Source organism: Mangifera indica, chromosome 16 (assembly GCF_011075055.1).
Source record: "Mangifera indica cultivar Alphonso chromosome 16, CATAS_Mindica_2.1, whole genome shotgun sequence".
Classification (NCBI taxonomy): Eukaryota; Viridiplantae; Streptophyta; class Magnoliopsida; order Sapindales; family Anacardiaceae; genus Mangifera; species Mangifera indica.
Genome location: NC_058152.1, coordinates 226,220 through 252,158, shown reverse-complemented (window position 1 = coordinate 252,158; position 25,939 = coordinate 226,220). Strand labels below are relative to the sequence as shown.

At 33.0% G+C, this 25,939-nt stretch overlaps 3 protein-coding genes across 13 annotated transcripts; 2 read left to right on the top strand and 1 right to left on the bottom strand.

Annotated features, from left to right (window-relative positions):
- Positions 1 to 818: 818 nt before the first annotated feature.
- LOC123198709 (protein GET1-like) lies at positions 819 to 4,536 on the bottom strand. Of its 2 annotated transcripts, none has more exons than XM_044613465.1 (7): positions 4,327 to 4,536; positions 4,130 to 4,209; positions 3,383 to 3,453; positions 2,138 to 2,208; positions 1,972 to 2,053; positions 1,629 to 1,678; positions 819 to 1,122 (listed from the first exon to the last, which is right to left on the bottom strand). In XM_044613465.1, exons 1-7 carry the CDS (start codon positions 4,438 to 4,440, stop codon positions 1,042 to 1,044), a joined length of 549 nt encoding a protein of 182 aa, XP_044469400.1. In that variant the 5' UTR covers positions 4,441 to 4,536; the 3' UTR covers positions 819 to 1,041. The 2 variants fall into 2 exon arrangements, with proteins under 2 accessions (XP_044469400.1, XP_044469401.1); XM_044613466.1 differs by having other exon boundaries at positions 4,316 to 4,505.
- Positions 4,537 to 8,682: 4,146 nt separating this feature from the next.
- On the top strand, positions 8,683 to 10,140 carry LOC123199639 (high mobility group B protein 2-like). 2 transcript variants are annotated; one of them, XM_044614669.1, is made up of 8 exons: positions 8,683 to 8,816; positions 8,912 to 8,966; positions 9,079 to 9,177; positions 9,262 to 9,319; positions 9,410 to 9,454; positions 9,543 to 9,623; positions 9,709 to 9,795; positions 9,895 to 10,140. In XM_044614669.1, exons 2-8 carry the CDS (start codon positions 8,920 to 8,922, stop codon positions 9,913 to 9,915), a joined length of 438 nt encoding a protein of 145 aa, XP_044470604.1. In that variant the 5' UTR covers positions 8,683 to 8,816; positions 8,912 to 8,919; the 3' UTR covers positions 9,916 to 10,140. The 2 variants fall into 2 exon arrangements, with proteins under 2 accessions (XP_044470604.1, XP_044470605.1); XM_044614670.1 differs by having other exon boundaries at positions 8,909 to 8,966.
- A 2,412-nt stretch (positions 10,141 to 12,552) lies between these two features.
- On the top strand, positions 12,553 to 25,400 carry LOC123199126. Of its 9 annotated transcripts, none has more exons than XM_044613984.1 (8): positions 12,553 to 12,703; positions 12,773 to 12,824; positions 13,315 to 13,399; positions 20,303 to 20,511; positions 20,989 to 21,065; positions 21,390 to 23,102; positions 23,211 to 23,379; positions 24,181 to 25,400. In XM_044613984.1, exons 4-8 carry the CDS (start codon positions 20,430 to 20,432, stop codon positions 24,810 to 24,812), a joined length of 2,673 nt encoding a protein of 890 aa, XP_044469919.1. In that variant the 5' UTR covers positions 12,553 to 12,703; positions 12,773 to 12,824; positions 13,315 to 13,399; positions 20,303 to 20,429; the 3' UTR covers positions 24,813 to 25,400. The 9 variants fall into 9 exon arrangements, 8 of the variants coding, with proteins under 8 accessions (XP_044469919.1, XP_044469913.1, XP_044469915.1 ...); XM_044613978.1 differs by having other exon boundaries at positions 13,309 to 13,399; XM_044613980.1 differs by having other exon boundaries at positions 13,295 to 13,399.
- Positions 25,401 to 25,939: the final 539 nt, after the last annotated feature.

Below are 25,939 nucleotides of genomic sequence, written 5' to 3'. Positions count from 1 at the left end.
ATTTATCAAAAAAAAATTGGCCTGCATTATCATACTGTGACGGTTGGATTGAATCACCTCAATGCTTGAACCATTTACATATTGACCCGGACAAATGGTTTGTGTTTCTTGCCTCTTAATTTTAATTATTATTCTTTTTTTACTCTTTAATTAAGAGAAATTAGGAGAAATATTATACGCATACATCTTTTATATATAATCTAAATACATAAATAATATATCATTATATAATTAAGAATTATTTTATTTTTAATTAAAAATCATCTAATTATATAATGATATATCATATATATACTCAAATTATATGTCAAAAATGTATAAATATAGTTTTATTGCTCTAATTAAATGGCATATCCCGCAAAAACTCTAGTCTTTTCAGCCGACGGTTGAACCTTCATTTTCCAATTGCTATGAGAAGTCGAGCTGCTTCTGAGAGGAGGCAGTGTTGTGCTTGCATCATCCTTTGGAGGTCCAAGTTACAGATTTCGAGATATAAGAAGATTAATGGAGACAATACAAGCCAATATGCACCGGTTTCACCAGTGTTACAAACATTATTGTTGGAAATTGGAATGCTCTTCTATTCCAACTTACAGGCACTAAAATTATTCAATGAATAGTGACACAAATTCTCTGCTCCTGTGAGGATGAAGCTATATAGAAGTTCTTTGAAAATTTAAAAAAAGAATTTGATGAGACTAGGATTGTATTCGAACCGAACTAAACTAAGTATTGCTTGGCTTGAGTATTGTTTTATCTCTGATTCAAAATCACTCAATCACATAATAAAATATCATCGTTAGTATACTAATTAGAACTCATTGTAAATGCACATAATTTTATTGTTTGTGTAATCCAGTGTCCAACGTAGTGCTTCTTCTGTTTAATTAACACTAGGCATTTTCCACTCATTACTCCAAAATTGAATTTACATACAGACTGAAATAGCAAAAGAAAAGAGTGTAGAGCAATACAGAAAAAGGTAATGTCCGGAAAAATTACTCGTTGCAGAATTAGTCTATGAGAAAGAAATGCAGATTACTAGTTCTTCCTCCACTTCAAAAGTTGGCAAATATATTTGCTAACCCTGGTAGACAATATCAGCCAAGGTATAATCCCAACCTGCAGTTAAATAAGAGGAATCAGTAGAAAATTCACAGCCATCCATCTTCATGATTTTCACTTTTTTTTATTTTTAAAAAAACAACCTGCAGGTTACAAAGAAAAATTAGTGCTCAGGCCCTCTGCTTAACTGTGAGTGCAATTGTGCTAGCATCCACGCAATCTCAGATTGTTTATGGCTAATTGCCTCATTAGAAAGTTGTTGATTTGCTGGGTGACTCTAAAATTTCAGGTAATTACATAATATACAGAAAAATACTGCAAACATAGTTATGCCAAAGAAACTATCAGGTATCTTAATCATAATCCTCTGTTTTATATTTAAACAAGACCCAATTAGTAGAACAAGGCATCAGGTACCAAATTGACCACTGTTTGATAAAGTTAAAGCAAGTATAACATTTTTTTAAGCAAACACATGCGAGAGAAAAAATAACCCACCACAGTAAAAGCACAGTCATGTATAATATAAAAACATAAAGTGAGAATGTCTCAATCATATTTACCAGAACATTGTTATGTGAAACACCTCCAGTCTTCCAAGATAAAAACCTCCCTGCAAAAATGTAGAATAACTGAATCAAGCTACAGCAGATACCAACTAAATATGATGGGTCCTTCTCAATGAATAAATATCCACCTGCTGCTCCTCAACTCCTTCCATTCATTTTCAAGCTTCTTTTTTTATGGTGAGGCAACCATCAATTTGCAAAGTATGTTGTAAATCTTACCATCAAATTAAGAGCACAACGCTACTGTGAGTGCTGGACTCACATAAAATTGATGCTATACACAGCTAAACAAGAAATAAGAGATTAAAGGGATTCCTGAGAGATAGATATTAATTACCAAAAGGTTGCATGAGTTGCTGGGAAACAACAGCAACAGGAGTCCTCCAAAACCAACAAACCAGCACAAAATATATGAAAACCTATAAAACCAAAAGGAAAGACATCTTAGGACCTCAATGGTGAAAAGGGAATAAACTTCTAACAATTTAATATGACCAGAACACCTTTGAAACTAACAGAGCTTTCGCACAAAGATCATAAGACAACTTCATCTCCTTGCCCTGTAATTCTTGATCTGCATAACAAGTAACAGCATTAGAAACTGCTATCAAAGAATAGGAAATATGTATTACAAAGGTATGTCTAGGGTAAAACATTGAGAAAAATAGCAAAAGCACAACTGAAGAGACTCTAAGATTCAATCCAATTTTTTATTCATTATCATGATAAGAGAACTTGAAACTTCATATTTTAGGTTATTATAATTCCTAAAAAATTCCTAATATGGAGTTAAGTAAAAAATAAATAATAACAGAAGTCTTGGTTATGGAAGTAGGGAGAGATCATGGCAAGATAATCGAGTTAAGTTTGGGACATGTTCACAGAGAAGCCAATAGTTTGTGCAGATTTACTTGCCGCCCATATGACAAACTTCTCCCTGGGAATCACAATTCATCAAACTTCGCCAAGAATGTATTAGTTTCTCTCCTCTGGAATAGCTTTACCCCCAATCAGTTAGTGCTCAAATGGGCCTATCCAAATATTGTAATCAAAATGTAAAGACAAAAATTCTAAACTATGGGCATAAACAGCAAAAACATATAATTTTAGGGCCTAGATGAGTGTAATGAATGAAAGCTAATATATCAAATCAACACAGGAAAATCAGTATCAAATTGGTAAATTTATGCAACTCTAAGTAACTTTTTAAGCAATATAAACCAAAACTAAGGATTTCTTCATAATTGATCCTCATGAAGACAAACATTATATATAGAAAGGAAGAGAGACATAGTTTATGCAGTGAGGGTACTTCTTTTCTTTTTCCTATTTATCTTTTCCATTTTTTTTTTTTAAATCAACCTTTAAGAACTCGTACTGGAAAATTCCAGTTAAATAAAAGCAGCACCTCACCTATTTAAAATTTAACTCCAGCACCCAAAAATAGAAACTTCCTTGTTGGGATTTATTCTTGCACTATTAACCTATCAAGTCCACCCTTCAATCACATGTCTGTTTTTCTATTAACCTAGAAATTTAAACCAAATGGTCTCTACCCTAATTTGAGTGAGATTCAGTCATATCATGTTCACTTCTCAATACTATAAAGACAACTTTTAGTATCTAGCAACCTAGGATGTATTATGCTATCCAATATTATCCCAAAAAATATCACATAAACTAATGCAATCAATATATCAAAGAAACATCCGATAAACGAACACACTAAAAACTGAAAACGGCCTCACAATTTGCAAGTTCCTTCTCCTTAGCAGCCGCCAACCTCCTAAGCTTCGTAGCTTGTGCAAACGTTGATGGCCTATAATCAATAAGATGCCCAATCACACAGTTGTAACCATTCAAAATCATATGAGCATCAATCTACAACTTTTGTTCAAAACCTGATGTTTGTAAGTGCCACCATAAATGATAAGTACAGGTTTTAACCAACAATAAAAATTCATGTACTGATGTATGGGTATGAACGGGTGCTAATGGGATGATATATCATCATGTGATTAGGATATTTTAAATTTAGAGATAAATTAAACAATTACCTAATCACATGGTAACATGTCAGTCATTAATACTGAGTAGTAACTATTCATTATTACATGTAGACAACTACCAAATCATTGTTATCAAGTATAAACAACTTTAAATTCAATAAATGTTTATACAAGCAAGTCCATTCCTTTCAAAACTTGATTACAAACAATATTACATGAATAATAACAATCATGGAATAAAATACATATACAAACATTCCTTACTAACTTATTTATACAAACAATCGTGACAACATGTGATTAAATAATATGATTATTCGTTTTTTCTCTTACTTCAAAATCACTTATCCCATATTTCACATCAATTTGTATGTATAACTTATGATTATTCTCTCCATTGTGATGCTCATTACATCAAAATTAATCTATGCCTACAATTCTATTGTGTGAAAAAAACTTCTTCTACATCAAAAGTCAACCACTCACTGAGACAAAGAGCTGGCCTCTTTCAAGGTTTGTTTTATTTCTATCCGCAGTTGCGTTTCTCTATCACTCAAGCATGCTTTCTGAGAAAACGCCACCGTATTAAAAAACGAACGTATTAGCAAATCTAGATATCAATCGATCACTGATAAATTAAATTATGAATAAAAAGAAAGCAATGAAACGTACTAATTTGCTACCTTCTTCAATCTTTGGAGCCATCGTGAACCGTACTGAAATGCGAAGACGATAAGTAAAATAAGCGGCGCAGCTATAGAGCCTCCCTGTTTTTCTATGATTTCTTCCTCTCTCATGATCGTCCGTGTTCAAGGTTTTTTATTTTTATTATTATTATTATTTTGACGAAGAATTGATAAACACTTGCTCCGCTGTTTCTTCTTCTTCGTTGGGAATTCTTTTTTTTTTTAATATATGCTCCGGGTCGGGTCATGTTGGATTGGACCGTCAGATTAGAGACACCTCATGACCATGAATGAATGATGAATTGAAGGCTATTTTATTTATTTATTTATGAGTAAAAATTATTTCTCACCCAATGCTTGGTTAGACCGCGTTTCCATCTACTAAAATCCTAAACTTCAAATTTTTATCCAAAATCTTTTGTTAAAAAAAAAAAATCAATGGTCAAAAGGTATTAATGTTATAGCAATGTTATGTGTATCCTTTTTTGATACATAATTCATATACACAATGATGTGTCATCATATAATTAGGGGATTTTAAAATATGTGTCACCATATGATAAAAAAATATCTAATCACATGATGACACCTCATATATATGCATAAATTATGTACAAAAAATGGGTATATATAGTTTTATTGTTAATGTTATTATATCCTCCTAAAATTTTGTAAAAATTAAAAAAATTGAAATTGTAAGATTGCATCTAAAAATTGGTTTGTAAACAAGTTAAAATGCTCAAGTTGCTTATAGATTAGCTCGATTTTTGTCAACTTAAATTTCAGTTTGAATTCGTGGTTATTTAATTCATAAACTCACAAATTTAAGACTTAGTATAAATATAGTATCAATAAACCCAAAAATTTAATATATATATATATATATATATATATATATATATATATATATATATATATATATATATATATATATATATATATATATGTGTGTGTGTGTGTGTGTGTGTGTGTGTGTGTGTGCGCGCGCGCGAGCGCGCTCGCACGCGTGTGTGTGCATGTGTGTTATTAGTTAAATTTAAACCAGTTATTTTTATTTTTAGTTCAAACTCAAAATTGTAATTAGTGAGTTTAAGTTTTGCATACATACAATTAAATCAAGTTTAAGTCAAATAATATTTAGTTTAACTTAACTTGATTGCAGTTTTATCAAAAAATATGCTATTAACCTGAAATCACACCAAACATAGTCGTTGTGTGATTATTGATGTAATTAATTATGTTTTAATCATGTATTTGATCATGTTTTATTTAGGTTTACAAGTTAATTGTAACATCCCTCCCTAGAAGTACTATCCATCGAAGGAGAAATGTTACGAATTAATATTCATAGCGTCTATTTTTTTTCTTTTTTAAAAATACTTTAAAATAAACGTCTCATTAAAAGTGTTTAGGAAGTATTTCAAGAAAACTGAAAATCTGGAAGCGAACAAAAGATGTATATACTCATATGAAGACTCATCTGAAAGTATATGAAAATAGAGAGTAATCATATGTAACTGTACCATAGTCTCAAAAAGTCAAAAGTCGATAAGAACATGCTACTGTATGCATGTAATATAAACCAAAGATAACCTGCTCCAGCCGGATCTACCTATGCTAACCTGACCCTGCCTCGCAGCTACCTCGATCACCTGTACCTGCAATCAGGAAAGAAAAGGGAGTGAGTGATAAGAACACTCAGTAAGGGGAAAAATTAAGTAAACTATCCTTTTTTCCTGTTCTAACTCACTTTTGAGACTCAACCTCACATCCTAACCTCTATAAGAGATTGAGAGGGTAATTTAGTTCACTCTTTACTATTTGGGTCATATTTTGTCCCATCTAGTGTCTATTTAATACTTTCTGGAAGCTAACTATAGGGATTTGACACTTTTCTAAGCTCAAACTCTTTTTTCTTTCACTACATTATTTCTGAATCTGAATTGAGCTCTGCTGCGAGCATGCTCTACTGCGAGCAGACCCTACTAGGGGTCTATGTCTTATTACGGACGTTTCCTATGCAGACGTGCCCTACTACGGGCGGTGTAGTGTAAAGTGCCCCCTCATAGTTTATAGCATGCATGCAAGTCTTATATCTTACTAATTTCGCTTCCATCTAAATTTATTCATAACTCACCAGACATTACTCTTGGGACGACCCTTGAATCTTGAGTCTCAACCTTTTCTTACTTTTATTTCTTTTCTTTTTCTCTTCTTTCTTTTTTTTCCTTTCCTTTCCTTTCCTTTCCTTTCCTTTCTTTTCTTTTCTTTTCCTTTCCAAACTGTGAAATACTGTTCACAGCCCTGTTCATTTGACAGGGCAGCCTTTTTTTTCATACAATTTCACAGTCCAAACGGTTCCTAATTCATACAAGCTATATATCGTTGAAAAGAGGATTCAAATAGCTTTCTAACAAGCTATAATAGCACTCATAATTAATTCAATCAGGCAGTCAAAACAGCAGATAAATTCAGTGGCAAAAACTGCCTCCCCTGTTTATTTGATAAAGCAGTCCTTGTGTTTCATACAATATTTAAAAATTCACATGATCCCCAATTCATACAAGCTATATATCACTGAAAAGATAATTAAAAGAGCTTTCCAACAAGATATAATAGCACTCATAATTCCATAGATAGGGCAGTCAAAACGTGAGATAAACTCAGTGACAAAACTGCCTCCTCTGTTTATTTAGTAAAACAGTCCTTTTGGTTTATACAATCTGTAACAGTCCAAATGATCTCTAATTCATACAAGCTATATATCATTGGAAAGAGGATTCAAAGATATTTCCAACGAGATATAATAGAACTCATAATTCCATATATAAGGTAGCCAAAACATGGGACGAACTCAGTGGCAAAAACTGTAAATATTATGCAACTTTCTGTTATGCACAAAATCATACACATAGACATCCCAAATGGCAAAACCACATCTCTCAACTTCAAAATCATCATTTATAACATAGATCTAAGGAATCAAAAGCCTAAAACATGTAACATATCAAGGATGATTCCCTTACCTTGTTTCAAGCCAAATCTTTGTAAGTTAGCTTCCTCTTCTTTGTTTTGCTTCCTTTATCATCAAGATCACTTTAAATCAATACCAAAACACACTAACATATTTATATAACATGCATATAAACATAGATGAAAGGAGAAGGAAGGAGATCTTTGGTTACCAAAGCTTCCAAGGTGCTTCTCTTTTTTTCTTTTTATTTTATCTTCCAATATCTCTTCAATTTCTTCCTTTGGCTTCACAAAACAAAAGAAAAGAACATGAAGGGAGGCTGGCTGCTGGAGCTTTACGGGAGAAGATGTAAAAATGATGGAAAAGTCTTCTCTTTCTCTTTATATCTAAGCCTTATCTCTTTGTCTTTTTCTCTTTTGTCTTTTTCCTTTTCTTTTCTTTTTCTTTATATATATATATATATATATATATATATATATATATATATATATATATATATATATATATATATATATATATATATATATATATAAACACACATATACATGTAAAACAAATATATGTACTTAAAATGGGAAATATCTCTAAATAGAGTCAAAAGACATAAATACCCCTGGAATATACCTAAGGGCATTACATTAATCCTGTACAACCAAATTTATTTAAAATTATACACAATATATAATTATTGAGTGGCTAAGGGAATCATAAATCTTTCTTGATTACATGGGGATGCATGTACATGTATATGCAATTCACAAATAATTAAAATGGAAAGCATGAATAATTACTTGGTTAGATCCCATCCTCAATCAACATAACAGCAGTTTCAACAAATAATTACCTGGTGGTTAGATTGAAACCTCAATCAACATAATAGCAGTATCAACAATACTTACTTTATGTGCAATATATTAATAAGTTTTAATAATACTTAATATACAATTAATAGTATATTAACAAATACAAATGACAAAACATATTAACATATATTGAGTGATATATTATAATAAATACAAATATATTAACAAGTCTTATCATAGTGTTATGGGTTTTTCATGTCTGAGCTAAATTTATTTTTATATATTGTTTTTCATCATTCTAACAATCAAGCATCTTTTAGTATGGATTTAAGTCGGATTCGAATTCATCTATTACCAAGATTTAATTGCTCTTTTATAGTTTAATTTGAATTAAATTAATAATTAAATTTAAATTAATTTGATTCCAATTCACATTAAACAGAGTGACCAGAGAAAACGAGGTCAATGACATCAAAGCACCAGAATAGATGACGTGGCAGATTGATTCAAAATCCCGCCAAAACCCGGACTTGAATTTTTTTCATAAATATAATTTTTGTATCTTTCTTAAGTTTCCGCATTATTCTTTCGTTATTCTCGCTACTCTCTTTAACCGAAAAAAGGCCCCCTTGCACGCACAGACTCAAGTTCCAAACCAGCACACCATTTGGCCTCTCTCTGTCTCTCACAACAGCCCTAAACGCTCTCAGGTAACTTGGAGAGTCTCTGCGGTGCTGACTCAGTCCGATTCGCACCGATTTCCTTGTGATCCTTACCGATTTTCGATTTTGTATTTTTCCTGCAGTTTTCGCCATGAAGGGAAAAAGATCAAGAGCTCATGAGAACGACAGGGATACGAAGTATTCGTTGTTTATTTCCTGTTCTTTGTTTCTGTAGATCTGTTTCGCCTAAGTGTAGTTGTTATTGTGCTTGAGTTTACGATTTTTTTATGTTACACGCTTCGTTTTATAGGCTGAAGAGCAGAGGCGCTGGAGCGGGAAAGCGGAAGGCAAAGGCTGCTAAGGATCCGAATAAGCCGAAGAGACCTCCTAGTGCTTTCTTCGTTTTCATGTATGAGTTCTATTTTTTAATAGTATTTTTTTTTTTTTTGTCGTGAGTTTTATTTATATATTATTTATATGTTATGAAATGAAGGGAGGAGTTTAGGCAGCTATTCAAAAGAGAAAATCCTAACAACAAGTCTGTGGCTGCTGTAAGTAATGACATAATTACTTATAAGCACGGTGCACTTTTATTGCTGGGGAAATTGATTTTGTATTTTCATATTATTTTTATGGATCAGGTTGGCAAAGCTGCTGGAGAGAAATGGAAGTCTATGAGTGACGCTGTGAGTGTCATCGTCCCACGTAGTAATGAAATTTTAAATGGATTTTTCATAATTAAATTTGTTTAATCTTTTTTGGCTGCAATATCAGGAGAAAGCTCCATATGTAGCTAGAGCTGAGTCAAGAAAGAATGATTACAGCAACAGCATGAAAGCTTACAACAAGAAATTGGTGAATAAATCTTCAAAAAAATTTCAGGTTAACTTTGAAATATTAAAATTATGGCGATTAATTTTTTTTTATTTATTTCTAATAGGCGGAGGGAGACAATGGAGTTGAGGAGAATGAATCCGACAAGTCAAAGTCTGAAGTGAAAGATGAGGATGAAGATGGCACTGAACAGGTTTTTCTTTCGTGCTTCAATTAGTCACTTAATTGAATAAATACACTGGAAAAATAGCATCGGTTTTAACTTAAGTAACTCCGCTGTTTGGTTTTGTAGGAGGATGAACATGATGATTAGAGAAAGGCAGAGGAAGATCAATGTGGGACTTGTGTAGTTTTGTAGAATTGCTGATAACATGATAACCCCTAATTAGTGCTTTAGATTAGATTGATTGAAATAGCTACAAAGGAAGAACAGAGAAAGGACTTGTTCCTGTTCAACCTTTCAGGAATTTAGAGAGCACATATGGTTATCTACTTAATTTGTTAATTCTCAATGATCTAGTTTCAGTCTTTCATTACATATATTATTTGTTATTACTTCTGATTTATTATCTCTGATTTATCGTTGAGATCCTTAGTTGCTGTGTATAGATTGAATAATTCTGTAAATGATTATACTTCCTTGGGTGTTATCAGGTGCATAAAATTTGATATGTTATTATATGATTATTGATTAGTGTATATACAAATTAATATGTTATCATATGATTAAATAATTTTAATTTAAAGAAAAAGTATCATTCATTAAAATTATGACACAACAATTTATTGTACCCGTTAGTATATAATGTTTATACAATTACTCTTGAAAAATATATTGGTTTTAGGACTAGTGTCTTATCTTTGTATCTTGGAAGACTGTCACTTGCGTTACTTATTTTTTAGTAAGTTTGATTTTTAATATTGCAAAATAGGTTGGCTATCACTGTATGTGGATTGCTAACAATATGCTCGATAGCTAATTAGGAAACAACTCCTAATATATCAATTCCTTTCTATCTGGTTTATGTTTATGGTTCCTCTGACAATGCTGATAATTTGGTTCTTTCTTGATAATAATACTAGAGTATGTAGGTAAGCATATTCTTTGCACAATATGTGTGGCAGGTTGATGTTGAGTGACTAATATTTGATTTATGAATAAATTGTTCTCTTATTTGTTTTCGAGCTGGCAATTGCATGGAAATTATTGAGATTGGAGTTCTTGATTTTGTGTAAACAACAATAACTGTCGTTTATTACATATTTTATGAACAAGGTATGATTTTGGGATCTTTTTTGGTTCAATATAGTCCACCCAGGCTCTCAATTGTTAACATTTTAGAAAGTCTTGGTATTGTGCAGGTTTGATTCAACATTTTGTGCGTGGACTTGGGTGCATCTGTTATATATGAAGTTTAAATTGATTGGCCATTTATGGTTTTGGTGTCTTGCAAAAATTTAATTTGGTTGACTTTCATACAATTGAGCTTTCTGGTACGTAGTGTATGTATTCTTCTAAATTTTATAATGCATGACGCTTATCTCACTGTGTGCAGAAGGCGGAATGATTGATCTGAGGCAGATAAAATTAGAAGACGATCGTCTTCCCAGACCCTCTTCTTCTTCTGGGAAGACAATCGTCATTGTGAATGTTTCAGAGTTGTCTGATCTTGTCTTCTAATTTTATGACAAGGTACCGATTGGCTGTATAAAATTTTGGCCAAAACACTTATTCCTACCCAATGTATAGGGAAAAATCAACTCTTACTCTTCAATTTTCAAAAATCCAAACACTTACCTATAAGTAAGTTTCTTTTAAAAATTTTAGTTAGGGTTAAAGATAAAACTGTTTTTTTTTTTTAAATTTAAAAAAATGAAAGTTTTATTACATTTTTTTTGCTGGGTTTAAAAAACTTCACATTTCTCTCTAACCTAAAATTTGAAAAGTGATAAATACTCTTAGGTTTTTCACTTCTCTCCAACATCAATTTGTCGTTAGGGCTAGATTCGAGCAGAGCCGGGTTCGGCTCGCAGCCAGCTTGGGCTCGGCTCGGTTTATTTATGGCCGGTTCGAGTTCGGCTCGGTTCGTTTACAGCTTGACTCGGCTCGTTTTTTATATCAAAACGATATCGTTTTGTATATATATATAGATCAAAACGACGTCGTTTTGTATAAAAAATTAAAAAAAAAATCTACCGAGTTAGCTCGAGCCGAGTAGAGTCCAGCTCGTTTCGGGCTCGAACTGAGCCGAGCTCGAGCTGGCTTGGCTCGAGTCCAGCCCTATTTGTCGTCTTTGGTTGTTGGTTGTTCTCTCTTCTGTCTTATCTCTCCCTTTCCTCTTTAGTTGTCTTCGGTTAAAATTACGATGAAATTGTTTTCGTCTCAGACAAAAACGATTGGTTTTCATCTCTCAGATAAAGATGACGAGTTTTCATTTGAGAGATAAAAATGACGTATCTTTGTCTGCGACAAAGACTATTTTGTCTTTATCTCGGTAGGAAATGGATAAGAGAGAGATAAGGTGGGAGGGAGGATGGCTGGAGACGATGAATGGTTAGTAGAGAAAAGAAAAACAAACCTTAGGGAGTTATTTGTCATTCTCTAAATTTTGGATTGGAGAAAAATGATGAGATTTTTTAATTTGGTGAGAAAAATATGATAAAATTTTAGTTTTTAATAAATGATGATTTTGTTTTTATCTTTAACTAAAATTTTTAACAAAAATTTGTTTATAAATAGATTTTTAAAATTTTAAAAATTAAAATATAGGAGTTTTGGTTTTTACGGGGATAAGTCTTATGGCCTAAAATTTTTAACTATGAATTCATTGTAAGTCAATAACATAATTGTTTCCAACTACTTTTCATATTCCTTTTCAAGCTAAAATAGATTTTATCACATATCAAACAGATAAACATTTCCTAATTTTTTTAAGGCTAATTTAATGTTGTATTTTAGAGGAATTCTATTCAAACGTGTTATATACAAATTAAAAGATAGATTAAAGTTCTCTTTCAACAGCTCACTCTCATTCGCCTTCCCTCAGAAATAAAAATAGCACACCTTGGAAAATGCTACCTAGTGATGGCCTCTCTAGCGAGTATATCTCTAACCCTGGTCAATCATTAGTTTTATTGAATTAAAATCTAAATTCTCTCACTTTGTGTAGGGAGTTGGCAACATCACTTTGACTGTCAAGAGTCTCAAGCGCAAACTTTAAGGTTCAGGGCTTCTCAACCTTAGTAATGCTCCATTTATTTCTGTTCATTTCGCTGATAATATAAAATTGGTGATTTGGTTTCGAAATTACTATTAATAAGGAGTTGGATTCAATGTTCTTACATTAGATGGTCATACAAGCCCACTTGCCTCCACCATTATTTCATGTTTTTGTCCCTCTCTTTGATTTATTGCTTCTAGTCGTTTTTTAATCATGTGGGTTTGTTGGGTCTTAACTGAGATTGCTATAAGTTTGCAAAATTATTATCATTACTTTTTAAAAATTTTTTGTTTTCAAAGATAAAAATTTTCCTGAGCAGGATTCTATATCCAAAGTCACGAAATCATGTTTTGTTCTTTTTTGGAAGGTGCATAATGATTTGTAATTGCTTTGAAATTTCGTTTCTTAGTTATTGTCATTCCCATCCTATTGAGTTTTTTCTCATGCCATATTTTTCATTTTCTACTGAAGCACTTTTTTTTCAGTGGCAGCTCAAAATCACCCAAATGGCCTATTGTTAGGAAATGCAAAGTCAATGTAGCATCATTTGAGTCATTGGCATTGCAGGAATCGCAGGTTGGTTTGTTTTGTTTGTTAAATATGTGTGGATATAATTTGTGATCGACAAATTACTCTTGCTGAGGTCATTTTTGCTACTCTTCTACTAGGACTACATTTGTTGGTTGAATGGTTATATTTTCAATGAATATTTTGAAGCTATTGTTTGAAGGTCTAAAGGCTTGCATTTTGTTATTTGGTTAGGGAAGATATTGACCACTTTGTCATTGATGAAGTTGGTAAAATGGAATTGTTTGATTCATCATTGTTCAAAAAGTTTTGAAACCCAATTTACCACTTTTGGCTTCCATTCCAATTCCAAAATCTAGTTGTGATATACCTACTGGTACACTTTCGTCACAGCTATATCCCTAAAAAGTGTGTAATCTTGATATACACTCGCCTTTCACTGTTCTGAAGGTTTTTTTTTGGTCAAAGGTCATTCTTGTTTCCAATTCATTGGTATATTTTATACAATTATGTTGTTTGTCAAACTAGGTAATTGAAGAGCTCTGATTGACCCACAAGCTATCGGATCCCTCGCCTCTTTCCTATTTTTCCTTTTTCAGTACTGTGTTGTCTAGCTTTTGTAATTGCAAGGGATGCTTGTAAGGGCACATCTTTGTAGGGTGCTCAAAATGGGGTAATTACGTAAAAGCTCCTAAGGCAAACAATGTTATTTGCGGTCTATCCCCTAGGGATGAAGGTTGATTAGGAAATTCTACTAACATCAGGGAGGATAACTTTGAACTGATATACAATTACTTTAGAGGTGCACTCTTATAACACATTATAGCATGAGATTGATTGAAAGTCACCCATGTTTATCGAATTCTTAACCTTGGGAGCAAAAGCAATATCGGTGGCATTAACACATCTAAGCATGTTGTTGGCATCAAAGAAATATCTCATTGTAGCTCAAAGTCAGCACCAATAATGTTTCAAGCTTTTTTTAAAAAAAAAAAGAAAGTTATATGCATCAGGGTTGGAGGCTTTATCATCTTGAATTGAGAAAAAATGGTTTTCTTAATATCTTCATTAGCAATGAGGGCAATCATAGGAGTGAGTACTTAGTATATTCTTAGAAACTTTATCCGAATTAATTTGGAAGCATTATCGATGGAGGCTATGTTGGGGCAGAGAGAAGTGCATTAATATATCTAACGCCCAGACTTCTATATTGTGCTTGTTGTTAGTGCAATTCCCTTTCTCATCTATCAGATCATGTTCTGGGCTTTCCTATGGACTAGTGATTTTATGAAAGGACTTGAGAGCTTACTTCAAATCACTTAGCTTCCTTGTAATCATAGGATTACCAGTCAAAGGTTCGTTTCAAACCCTTTGGAAAATATCAATGAAATTTGTGTGCTTGACTCAGAAGTTCAGAAATTTAAAAAAACCGGTCACCTTGATCTATGGGGGTCTAAAACGATTCACCACGGCACTATGGTTCAAGGCAAAAAGTTTGAGACAATGTTTGACCACTTAGAAAACCGTGAGGTGTTGCTAAAAATCCAATTCAGTTTTTTAAGGATAAATCCATCACCATGCTGCCGAATGTGTAAAGTAAAATCCCAACCCTCCTGTTGCAATTCCCAGTCACAAGCACAAAATATCCCCCCCGCAAGCACAATATTCCAGTTGGGCAAAAAAAATTGCCTTCCATAAACAACACGCAATATTCCAGTTCAACTGATCTCATGTTGTATTGTGTTATATAATTGTATCTCTAAGATAATTGTAAATTGGTTTACAACTGTCTTTTTTGATGTTGTTGGAGTTTCCTAGTCAGCCTTCATCTCAAAGTGATGGATTTCTGATAACATCTTTTATTCTTAGGAGCTTTTATGCAATTCTCATCTTGAGGGCTCACCACCTGTATGCATCTTTAAGGTCGACATTTGTTAACTTTTTGATGCAATGAGTTGAACTTCATCTTATTGGGGCTACGGACTATTAGCATTCTTGAACGTATGGTCTAATGGATTACAACATGTATGACTTCTCAGTGGGTATTAATGGAGTGTTTCATGGTTTTTCTTTTCTTATGGTATGAATGAAACAACTGAGTGTTCCATTTTTCAGTTGCATGGTTAGTCATTTTGCATCTTGTTTAGATTGTTGTTTCTTGATGGGCTCCCTCTTTTTTTATCTCAACCCTTTCCTGTAATGGGGTTGAAATTGAAAGGGGGGATTGTTCCTGCACCTCTTTTTGTATATGGTCCTTTGTACACGGTCTTTTGACCTTGTATTGGGTATGCCCTTGTGCATTGTATCTTCTTTTTTTTTTTTTTTAAATACATATATTATGTTGTGAGAAGTCCCCTGAGCAGCAGATCTACTTATTTGCTCGGAATTGATGGCATTAAGATGTGTTTTGTTCTTGAATACCTCCTTTTCTCTCTTCAATGTGTGGATTGGTTGTTTTGAAAGTGGAATTTATTTTCTTTCCTCAATGCTTCTGAAATAGGGAAAGAAATGAAAGAAAATTCATACTTTTTATTTGCTTTAGACAGAGATCGTCTATGGCAATTGAAAGAAAGAAAGAAAGAAAACACACTTTACAAAACAATAATCTAGCTGTGTCTTGCATTTTTGTAGTTCTCATGCTGATTCCCTCCCTCAAATATAGAAAATTTTGGTTATGCATGAGTCTTTCTTTACTATGTCCCATTAAGCGATTTTATAATTAGCTTTAAATAGATTTTTAAAATTATAGAATAATTGTATTCAGAATCAGAAAGAAAGCCCAATTCTTAGTATCAGCCCAGAAGAAATTTGAAGCAAAGTGAAAGCACTTGAGCAACCCAACAATAGGAGAAAACCCTTATTGCATTTAGGGATTGAGTTGAGCTAAGTCAAATTCAAGCAAGAGTAAATTTTCACTTAACTCAAATACACAAAAGCTAGTTTGTGATTGAACTCGTTCAAATCGTTAGACAAGAAAAAGATGAGTTGAGCTAAGTCAAATTCAAGCAAGAGTAAATTTTCACTTAACTCAAATACACAAAAGCTAGTTTGTGATTGAACTTGTTCAAATCGTTAGACAAGAAAAAGATGACTCATCAAAAAAGAATTTTTACTAACGATGCGAGCTTTGATTGAATAATGTTAGCATAATGAAAGAGTTCAAATTGAGTCAAATATCAATCTGAGTTTGAATAATCCAGATGGAATCTGCCCCTAATTGCATTGATACTAAAGCTCCCTATCAATAGAAAAAGCTGCCTTTGTAAATAATGGAGGAATATACAACTTTATAGTCGAAAAACTTTTGTCCTCAATTACCTGCCCTAGACTTCTTGTTCTCAATTAAAAGTTAGCATTGCTCCATTTCATCTGTTAAAAGCCATAAGACCCCAATAATGCAATAGGTCAATCACACATTACCCTAAACTCACCCACATGACAAACGCTCTTTACCATCATGAGATGAGGAGGCTTCTTTTCTTCCCTTGTCCCTACTTTTCTCCTTTACAACTAAGCTCTCTAAGCCTCCACCATGACTAACTTCATCATGTCCATGAGTTGTTATATTCTTGCCTTTTCCTTGGGAATCTCCCTCTCTCTTTCTCTTTGCACTCATTTGCCATATCATTCTTTCAACACTCTTCCCCTCTTTGTTTTAGTTCTTCCATCTATTCTACTCATTTTCCCAACCTCACTTTTCCATGCTTCTTACAGTAAATTAGTAGTGGATTCGATCTGAGTCAAACCAAACCTAGATCAAATTTATAATATCCAAATCAAGCTTCAATTTATTTGAATTGATGCATAATGTCATTGGAAAGTTATTGGTAGAGAGAATATAAGTATATATTTTATCTATTAATTAAAAATTCTAATTACACTCTTGATCGGTTAGACAGATTACTAATAAGTGTTATGAATTATACCATACTAAAATATGTATATTAATATATAGAAAATTGGTGTATATTTTATAGTATATCTTTTGACCCTATTGTCTAGAAATCATGGTGTACCCTTATTGACCAATTTGGCAGACCAATAATATCAATATAAATCAATTAAAATTTTTAAAATGGCTTTTAACTACTATGATAGTCATACTAGTTTTTCTAATAGTTAAATTATGATGCAACATAATTTCTTCAATTTAATCTTAAATCAATCCAGTTTCATCGTTAAAATTAATTTTAACCATTAGTTGGATCATATTTATCATTGGTTTATGCTTCAATGAAAACAAAATTTCAATTTTGAACTCTAAACTCACACAAGAGAAATTCAATGGAATTATTGGATTACTAGAAGTTGTTATTATGAGAGATGATATTCTACTCATAATTTAACAAATATAAATGAATGATTTAGGTTATGTAAGATTCGAAGACAACAAACCGTGTATGTCAAACAGCGAAACGTGATGGTCAAAAAAGCGGCCAATAAAATCTAATAAGTAAACGTACTTGATACATTCCCTCCAATTAAAAAAATTCAATCCGACGGCTCTGATTCGGGAGGTTGTATGGTGGGTAATGAGTTGGATATGCAGATGAATAAGAATAATGCTCAATGGCGCCAAATGGAAGTGTTGTGCGCACAATCAACTCTCCATGTGCTGTTCGTTTCGCAATTATATTATTATTATTATTATTAATTACTTAATTATTCTCTTTGCAATTGTTTTTTCTTTTGTTTTGACTCTTATCATCATTCATATTAATGATTAATTTTAAAATAGATTATTATTTTCCACCACAAGGTTCGGGAAGCCATTCTCACTTGATGAAATCCTAAACTATAAATATTTATCTAAATTTTAATTTAATTATGTAAAAAAAAACTGATAGCAAAAGCTTATACACCTCATTTCTCTCTCAAATTAAAAGAAAATTTGTCTTGATGATTGGATTGTATTAAAAAAGGTGTAACCGTATAATATGATCCAATAAAATTACACTTCTTTGATGTAATTTTTTTTTAAATTGTGTTTCATCGAGATATGATTTTATTTTAATTGTACACAAAGAGATATAATATTGTCTTATTGATCTAAACTAGTTTCAAAATTTTTTTATGAATATCATTTACGAATTCTCTCATAATACCTTTTTATGGGTATACAACCCTTTATGAGTGCATGTTGTGAACACGAAGTCATGTTTTCATAAGTAATATGATTTAATTTTAGCAATTAGACTCTACATCCGTTGTAATTTTAGTATTTGATTTAAAATTTTTTGATGCAATTTTAGTATTGTATCCGACCATATGTATTGGTAATGATGATAAAAAATAATATGATAATTTTATAAAGATAATATGCTTATTTATTTTTTATTTTTTTATAATATGTTAGCAAAAGTAGGTTTTGTGTGGAAATTTATAAATTTGAAAATCAAAAACCCTAAATGTTTACAAATAAGTTAAGTGTGATTAAAATATTTTGAAATAGAGTTAAAATAGATATATTTTATTTCTTAAGGTTTTTATTGTAAACAGGGCTATTTGAAAAAAAAAATTGAGAATTTTTCATTTCAATATTCTTTTATTATTTTAAAAAAATCGAAAACATAGAAAGCGGAACATTCGCTTTCTGCTGGGTGGCTTCTAGCTTATTCAATTCAACCATGAACTTCCCTACAAAAAGCTTACCTTTTTCTTCTCTATTATTAAATTTATCATCACCACTTTCATCATCATTCTTATAATTATTACTAGCTTCTGAGCTTTTTTACGTTCTACTGTTACGATTCTTCTGCTTTTTCAAGTTTCCACTGTTGTTGTTGCTTCATCCAAGAAGATCCTCTGTTTAATCTTCAACTTCACTTCCCACCCTTCATGTTTCTTATTGATTTGGTCTAGGCGATAAGTTTGATGGGTGTTTCAGTTTTCAGGGCTTTTAAGTTTTAAAGGGAGTGCTTTGCATTGTTTGTGAAACGATCCAGAAAGTGTCTGTCTGCAACTATTTTCTTTCCTGGTGTTATGTTCTCCATTGCGATCAAGTTATATTGTTTTCTTTCTGTTTTTTTGGGTAAGTTTTTGAGACTCTGAGTAAAGTTTTTGTCCTTTTGATGGTGGTCTGATTCAACTTGTTTTTTTTTTTTTTTTTTGGGTTGATTTGTTAGTTTACTGGAGGCTTCTGACTTCTGAATGAAGATTAAATGATTCAAAAATGTTCATAGATACGGTTCTGTTCATTGGAACCATGTGTATGGTTCTTTGAATTTCTTAATTTGATTGCTGGGTGATGAGAAATAATTTTCTTTTTAAATTTGTGATGATTTTTTTCGTGGTGCTTGATTCGTAGTACATTGAATTCATATTCTTTTTCTCTGTTATTGTTTTGTTGCATACGAACTGGAGAATAAGATGTGATCTGACGCTGCATTATTTTCAATTCCAGCTTTACCCCATTAAAAGCGGCAACTTTTTTTTTATTTTTTATTTTCTGGATTACAGACATGTTACTGTAATTATCAGTTTTTATTTTCGTATAAAATCAAGAACCCAGAAGAAGTAACCAAACAAAGAATGGGAAAATGACGTAATTAAGAGGCTTAAAACACAATGTCAAGCCTCTTCATCAGACGCATTTATTCTCAGTTTTGATTAGTGGACCATGTGTATAACATCCCGGTCCTATAGTTAGGCCACTATTGTATCTCTGGGTATACAATCCATCGTGGTTTTATTATTCATCATAACAAATTTTCTGTTATCATCTCAAGTGATTTAGGATGCACATATATATTTATCATCTCTCACGTGGTTTGTTTGCCAAGGGGTGTTACAATGAGTATGCTTATGTTATGTAATTAAAATTTGCTGCCGTCAACTGAATTCCTTTATCAATTTAATATGATAATCAATGAATCAAAGTTTCTGCAAGTGAGTTTTTTGCAATTTTTTTGTACTCTTTAGGTGATATGAAGTTGATTTGATTCTTTGCAGAGTAGAAAAATTTGTGACCACATTTGGTGAAAGAAAGAAAGAAGTTTTTCTCGATTTTGATGGGGTAGAGTTAGATGATACAGCAGTAACAAGGAAATGAACACAATTTGGTAGAACTGCTGGCCGCATGGGAGGCTTGTTGCAATTTTTTGATTTCAATCAGAGCAGTATGGCGAGGAAAATTCTTGCACATAAGAAACATGCTGATGGTAAGTAATATTGTTCTCTGGTACTCATAATGGAAAAGTGTTGATAATATAAAAATCTTGGTTCAAGAATGGCTTGGTAGAGGGTCCTCAAACACCTGCGTTTTGAGCTTCATTTGATTAAGTCTCCGTTTTTAATGGTAAAAAGCCACATTGGCACAGCTTGTTGATTCTGTGGCCATATGATGACCAACCCTAACAACAGCTTTAAATTTTTATGGTGATATAAAATTGGTTGTCTAATCTCTTAAAGTGAAGTTTCATAGTCAAGGCTTTTGCTCTATCAAGACTTATCTAAACTCTTTAGACATCAGAGATGCTCCAGGTTCTTTGCAACTTTGAAAGGGTCAACGTTTTTCTGTAGGCTGAAAAATTGGAGAAAATAACTTCAATTTGTGTCATCTTCTCTCTTTAAAAAAAAAAAAAAATCTCCCCTGCTTGGCTTAGAAAATTAATGTTGTCGATTCAACCACTTTGCAGGCTTGGAAGCTCCTCGTAATAGCTTGGAACTGCAAGTAGAGAATTCTGACACCTATCCTGCAGTAGGAGATGTGCCAGTAAGATTCTCTTTATGTTGCTCTTATTTTGTTGAACAGTGCTTGCGGGTCCCTGATATTGTGACTTCTTTTGCAATAATGCATAATAATTTTAACCTATGTTGATGAAAGTAGGTTCCTAATGGTTTCACTCATATTCAGTTCCATTTTCTGGTTTTTAATCCAAGTTCAGTCTCGTACAAAGCATTCTGTTCCTTTATACTAAGTTGTCCTTATACTTTGCATTCTTTTGCTATTTTGAGGCAGACTAAATTTTATGAATAAATTATTCTTTTTGCATTCCCTCTCTGCTCACAAATTCAAATGTCTTTTCCATGAATTCAGTATTCCTGCCCATTGGAAGAAGACTGGTCTGAAAAGAGCTCTTATCCAACTGCAGCTTCAATGAAGAAATTGATTAATGAGGAAGTATCAAAAAAATCTAATACCAGACAAAGTGCTCCTAACATTGTGGCTAGACTGATGGGGATGGATGTAATTCCAGTTGATACAAAACCTGTAATTCAGCCAATTAAAAAGAAGAATGAGCATGCAGGAAGCAAGGTTTCGAAAAAGAATGGAAAGAGCTCAATTGATCATTTCTCTTTCAACACAGATTCTTCCAGGCATATGGAACTTGAGTCCATTTACCCTAGTAAAGACAGAGATGCTGATAGATGGAGCAATGATGAAAATTTTGGAAGGCCTAGGCCTCGAGAACATCCACAAGAGGAGGAATTACAGAAGTTCAAGAGAGAATTTGAGGTATGGCAGGCAGCCAGGTTTAGGGAATGTTCAAAGATTGTTGATTTTGACAGCATGCCTAGACAGTGGCTTGCACAAGAGAATCTCAACAGGGAAAAGATGGCAATTTATTCCAATTCTCAGGCAAATGCAAGTGAGAAGCTTGTAGAATCTAAGAGTAGAACATTAAAATCAACATCATATGACAGGTATGGTTTACAACATCACAGACTTAATGCAGAAGCCTTCCCAATAGAGCAAAAGGAATCTACGCCTTTAAGAAGCAGAAGCAAAAGTGTAGACTTTGAGCAATCCTCCCTGTTGAATTATGAAGAGAAACTAGACACTACTCTGGCAAAGATAGTGATCTTGAAGCCCGGTCCTGATAAGATTTGTGACCATGAGGAGTCCTGGACTAATTCCGTGGGCACTTTAGAGGAGAGAAGTAGCATAGAAGATTTTCTAGAGGAGGTGAAGGATCGACTAAAATGTGAACTGCAGGGTAAAACTCTTAAAAAAGGTTCAGTGGCCAGAGGAAGTGGAATTGAAACCCCTTTCAGTGAAAAGCCATCAATTCCAAAACAAATTGCTCAGCATATAGCAAAGCATGTCCGAGAGAGTGTTACCAGAGACCTTGGAATGAATCTGCTCAGATCAGAATCAACAAGATCATATAGAAGTGAAATTCAGTTTAATGGTCCAAGTTCCCCAGAGTTCATCAACAGGGATACCAGGAGATTTCTCTCAGAAAGACTAAGGAATGTTCTGAAGAGAGAAACACATTTGGATGTTGCCCAAGTTGTTAGTGGCAGATCAAGATCTTCCTTATTAGATAATGGAAGGGTTGAGCTAAAGCAATCACGAGACACCTCAATGGCTAGAAATGAGTGGAATCACTGGGAAATTGAGAGAAATGAGCGAGATATGCAAATGAGATCATTCAGACATGGAGATGACAATGCAGTGCTTGACAGGGAATTGTCTCCTAGAAATCTCATCAGGTCTTTGTCAGCCCCTGTATCAGGGACATCATTTGGGCAGCTTCTTCTAGAGGACCGTCATATTTTAACTGGTGCTCAAATCAGGAGGAAACATGAAGCCATTGACAATGTGTTAGTGGATGCGAGAAAAAGGAAGAAAGAGAGGTTTAATTTCAGAGAAAGAGTTTCCAATCTCAGATACACTTTCACTCTTCGGCGAAGGCTGTTTGGCCGGAAGATTCAGTCAATGACAGAACTTCATGGTGCTGAATATAGCCCTGTAAAAGATATCCTGAGTGGACCAACAGTGATCATGAACTTGGGCGAGAGGCATGTAAGAGTACAACATTTTTCTTTCCTTTTCTTTCTTAACTGTGGTATGGATTTGCTTAAGCATCTCTGCTTGTATCTAATTAACAAATTGCCTGTCATGTGGTCTTAGGAAAACTCCACTGAGGTGCCTCCAAGCCCTGCATCTGTGTGCAGTAGTTCCCAAGAAGAGTTTTGGAGGCCAGTCGATTTCCTCGGTCCAATATCAACACCAGATGTGACTCTGGGAGAAGACAATTCTTTACCACAGGTTTTTAAAGAGATCAGTTCTAATCTGAATGGTATGGAAACGTTATTTCTAAAGCTTTTATACAAATTACATATTAGGGTTTTGATGCTGCAAATGTGCTGCATGCATGAAGTCAGTGATGATATTTGCCTAAGACTTGATTTCATGGCTAATATTTCCAAGGTGCCATATGTAACCCTTTGTTGATGTCATGGATTTTTTAAATTATAGATAAACAGATGAATTTTCTAATTAAAACACTTGAAGACAATGGAGTGAATTTTCAATTAACAAGATTTACTGTTCCTCTTTTATCTACACTCAGTATCGACCACAGAAATTATGCAAAAAGTTTGATTATTTAATTATTATTTACTTCTGTTTAGGCCTTATGATGATACGGTTACTGCCTGGTTGAAATATTTGACATTCTGAAAGATGATTTTTCAAGAACCAAGAATTCCTTGAACTGTATGTTTTGACTTGCTTTTGTGAGCACAGATTTATTCAGATTGGCATCTGAGCTAACAGTTTGGTAATGGGTGTTGTGCATGAAAAAGTGGGGGAAAGAACAGACATTCGCAACATAATAACATATACATGTGTGTGCATATTCATGTAAATGTTATTTCCTTAATACAAAGAGAGATGTATCTGATGTTTATGTTTCACTGAGTTTCTGTAATAATATGCTGATACATTTGTATGAACGTACCCATTAGTATGATGCTCATGGTTTCGTGAACACAAAAAATTAAAATGTCTACTAAAACTGAAATATGAACCAATACAAAGGAAAGCTGATTTATGAAACTCTTTTCTGATTGCCTTTTTTAATTTTTTGACTACACAGAGCTGCGCAGGCAATTGAATCAACTTGACAACCGGCCAGAGGACATATATACTGAACAGGATCCAACCGAGTCTGAAATAATTGACTTAGATGATCAGGCAGAAGCTTACATAAGAGACCTGCTTGTTGCATCAGGTTTTTATGATGGCTCATCCAATAAATCTTTATCGAGGTGGGATCCACTTGCGAAGCCTATAAGTAACTCAGTCTTTGAAAAAGTGGAAGATTCTTACAGAAAATCAGCAGAAGAAAATGAAGTTTTAATAAAGGATCATATCGAGAAGAAGTGTGATCGCAAAATGTTACTTGACTTACTGAACGAAGCACTTTCGATTTTACTAGGACCACCTTTGAACAAATCCAAATTCAGGAGAAAGATTATTGGTTCTTCATTGTTGCCACCTCCACACGGAAGGAAATTGTTGGAATCCGTGTGGGAAATCATTCGTGTATATTTATACCCTCCTACTGACAGATCTTATTTTTCACTTGATAACATGGTGGCACATGATTTAGGATCCACCCCTTGGTCTGGCTTGATGGATGAAGAAATAAATGGTTTGGGAAGAGAGTTGGAATGTCACATTATTGGAGATATAGTTGAAGAGATTCTCAAGGATGTGCTGTTATAAATGCTTACATTATTGAGGTTTTGACATTCATTCTCTTGTTCAGGTGGTGATGACACTTTAGTAGAGAAACCAAACCAGCCTTGAAGGCTGCTGAGGAGTGACTTGTACATGGAGGCAAGATTTATACACGATTACATGGTTAAATCCTAAACTGGGTCCTTTCCTATTTTCTTGACACAGAAGAGTTTTTGATGGGAGAATGCGGGTGCTTGTACATATATTGTTTGGGGGAGTTTTACCATACGACAACTACGAGTGAGTTAATTGATCGAAGTTATACGTACCGTAAATGATTGCATGTATCTTTAGGTTATTTTTCTTTTATATCTGATGTTCAATTGCAAATTTATTGGATATGATTTTCTGATCTTGCTCTAACTGTTGAATGTTTTAAGGTCATTTGTAAATATAACAGTTTGAATCCCCTTCAGGGAGATACCCCTTCACCTATGCTTATGATTCTTGTGTTATGTGTCCCGGACTTGAAGCAAATGCCAAGAATCTTTTCGTATTGAACAAGCAAATGATGTGCACTTTGTTACATATTCAATCAAAAAGATTCTGTTCATTCTCATAAATAGAGGTGGATTTGATCTGAGTTTTGTTTGACTTAGCTTTAATCTAAGTTCACTTTATTAAGTATTTTTTTTTCTTTTTCTAACGATTCTTTTAGATTTGAATGATTATTTTTCTTTTTCAACGATTAGGAAAGAGTTGAACTTAATTTTGAATTGATTATTTTGGATTCAAACTAAATTCGATCTGATTCTTATTTGAATTCAAATCAGTTTAAATCGACTTCTACTTATAAACCTGACATACAATAGTTGAAGTGTATTATTGTGACAATTTCATTTGAATGGACTTTGGAAAAGCTTTGGGACTCAGCTATAATTGATTTCCAAATGGGTTTTGGTACATTACCAAAAACTTGGGGTGACAAAATAATAAAATTACATATATTTATAATGAATATATATTTAAATATCAATGTGTGTGTGTGTATATATATATAAATATCGATATTAATATATTATTATATAATTTTAAATTAAAAATATAATAATATCAAATAACATAATAAAACATTATTATTGATATATTGTAACTCAATAGTGTACAAGAAA

Excerpts from the sequence above, each read along its gene's own strand:
- LOC123198709 (XM_044613465.1), bottom strand. The coding sequence starts at position 4,440 with ATGAGAGAGGAAGAAATCATAGAAAAACAGGGAGGCTCTATAGCTGCG. Across the intron at positions 3,454-4,129 it reads GAGGCCAGCTCTTTGTCTCA|GCCATCAACGTTTGCACAAG; the intron begins GTGAGTGGTTGA and ends TATTGATTATAG. Across the intron at positions 1,123-1,628 it reads TTTCACATAACAATGTTCTG|GTTGGGATTATACCTTGGCT; the intron begins GTAAATATGATT and ends ATTTAACTGCAG.
- LOC123199639 (XM_044614669.1), top strand. The coding sequence starts at position 8,920 with ATGAAGGGAAAAAGATCAAGAGCTCATGAGAACGACAGGGATACGAA. Across the intron at positions 8,967-9,078 it reads GAGAACGACAGGGATACGAA|GCTGAAGAGCAGAGGCGCTG; the intron begins GTATTCGTTGTT and ends TTCGTTTTATAG. Across the intron at positions 9,320-9,409 it reads ACAACAAGTCTGTGGCTGCT|GTTGGCAAAGCTGCTGGAGA; the intron begins GTAAGTAATGAC and ends TTTATGGATCAG.
- LOC123199126 (XM_044613984.1), top strand. The coding sequence starts at position 20,430 with ATGGGAGGCTTGTTGCAATTTTTTGATTTCAATCAGAGCAGTATGGCG. Across the intron at positions 20,512-20,988 it reads ACATAAGAAACATGCTGATG|GCTTGGAAGCTCCTCGTAAT; the intron begins GTAAGTAATATT and ends ACCACTTTGCAG. Across the intron at positions 23,103-23,210 it reads TGAACTTGGGCGAGAGGCAT|GAAAACTCCACTGAGGTGCC; the intron begins GTAAGAGTACAA and ends ATGTGGTCTTAG.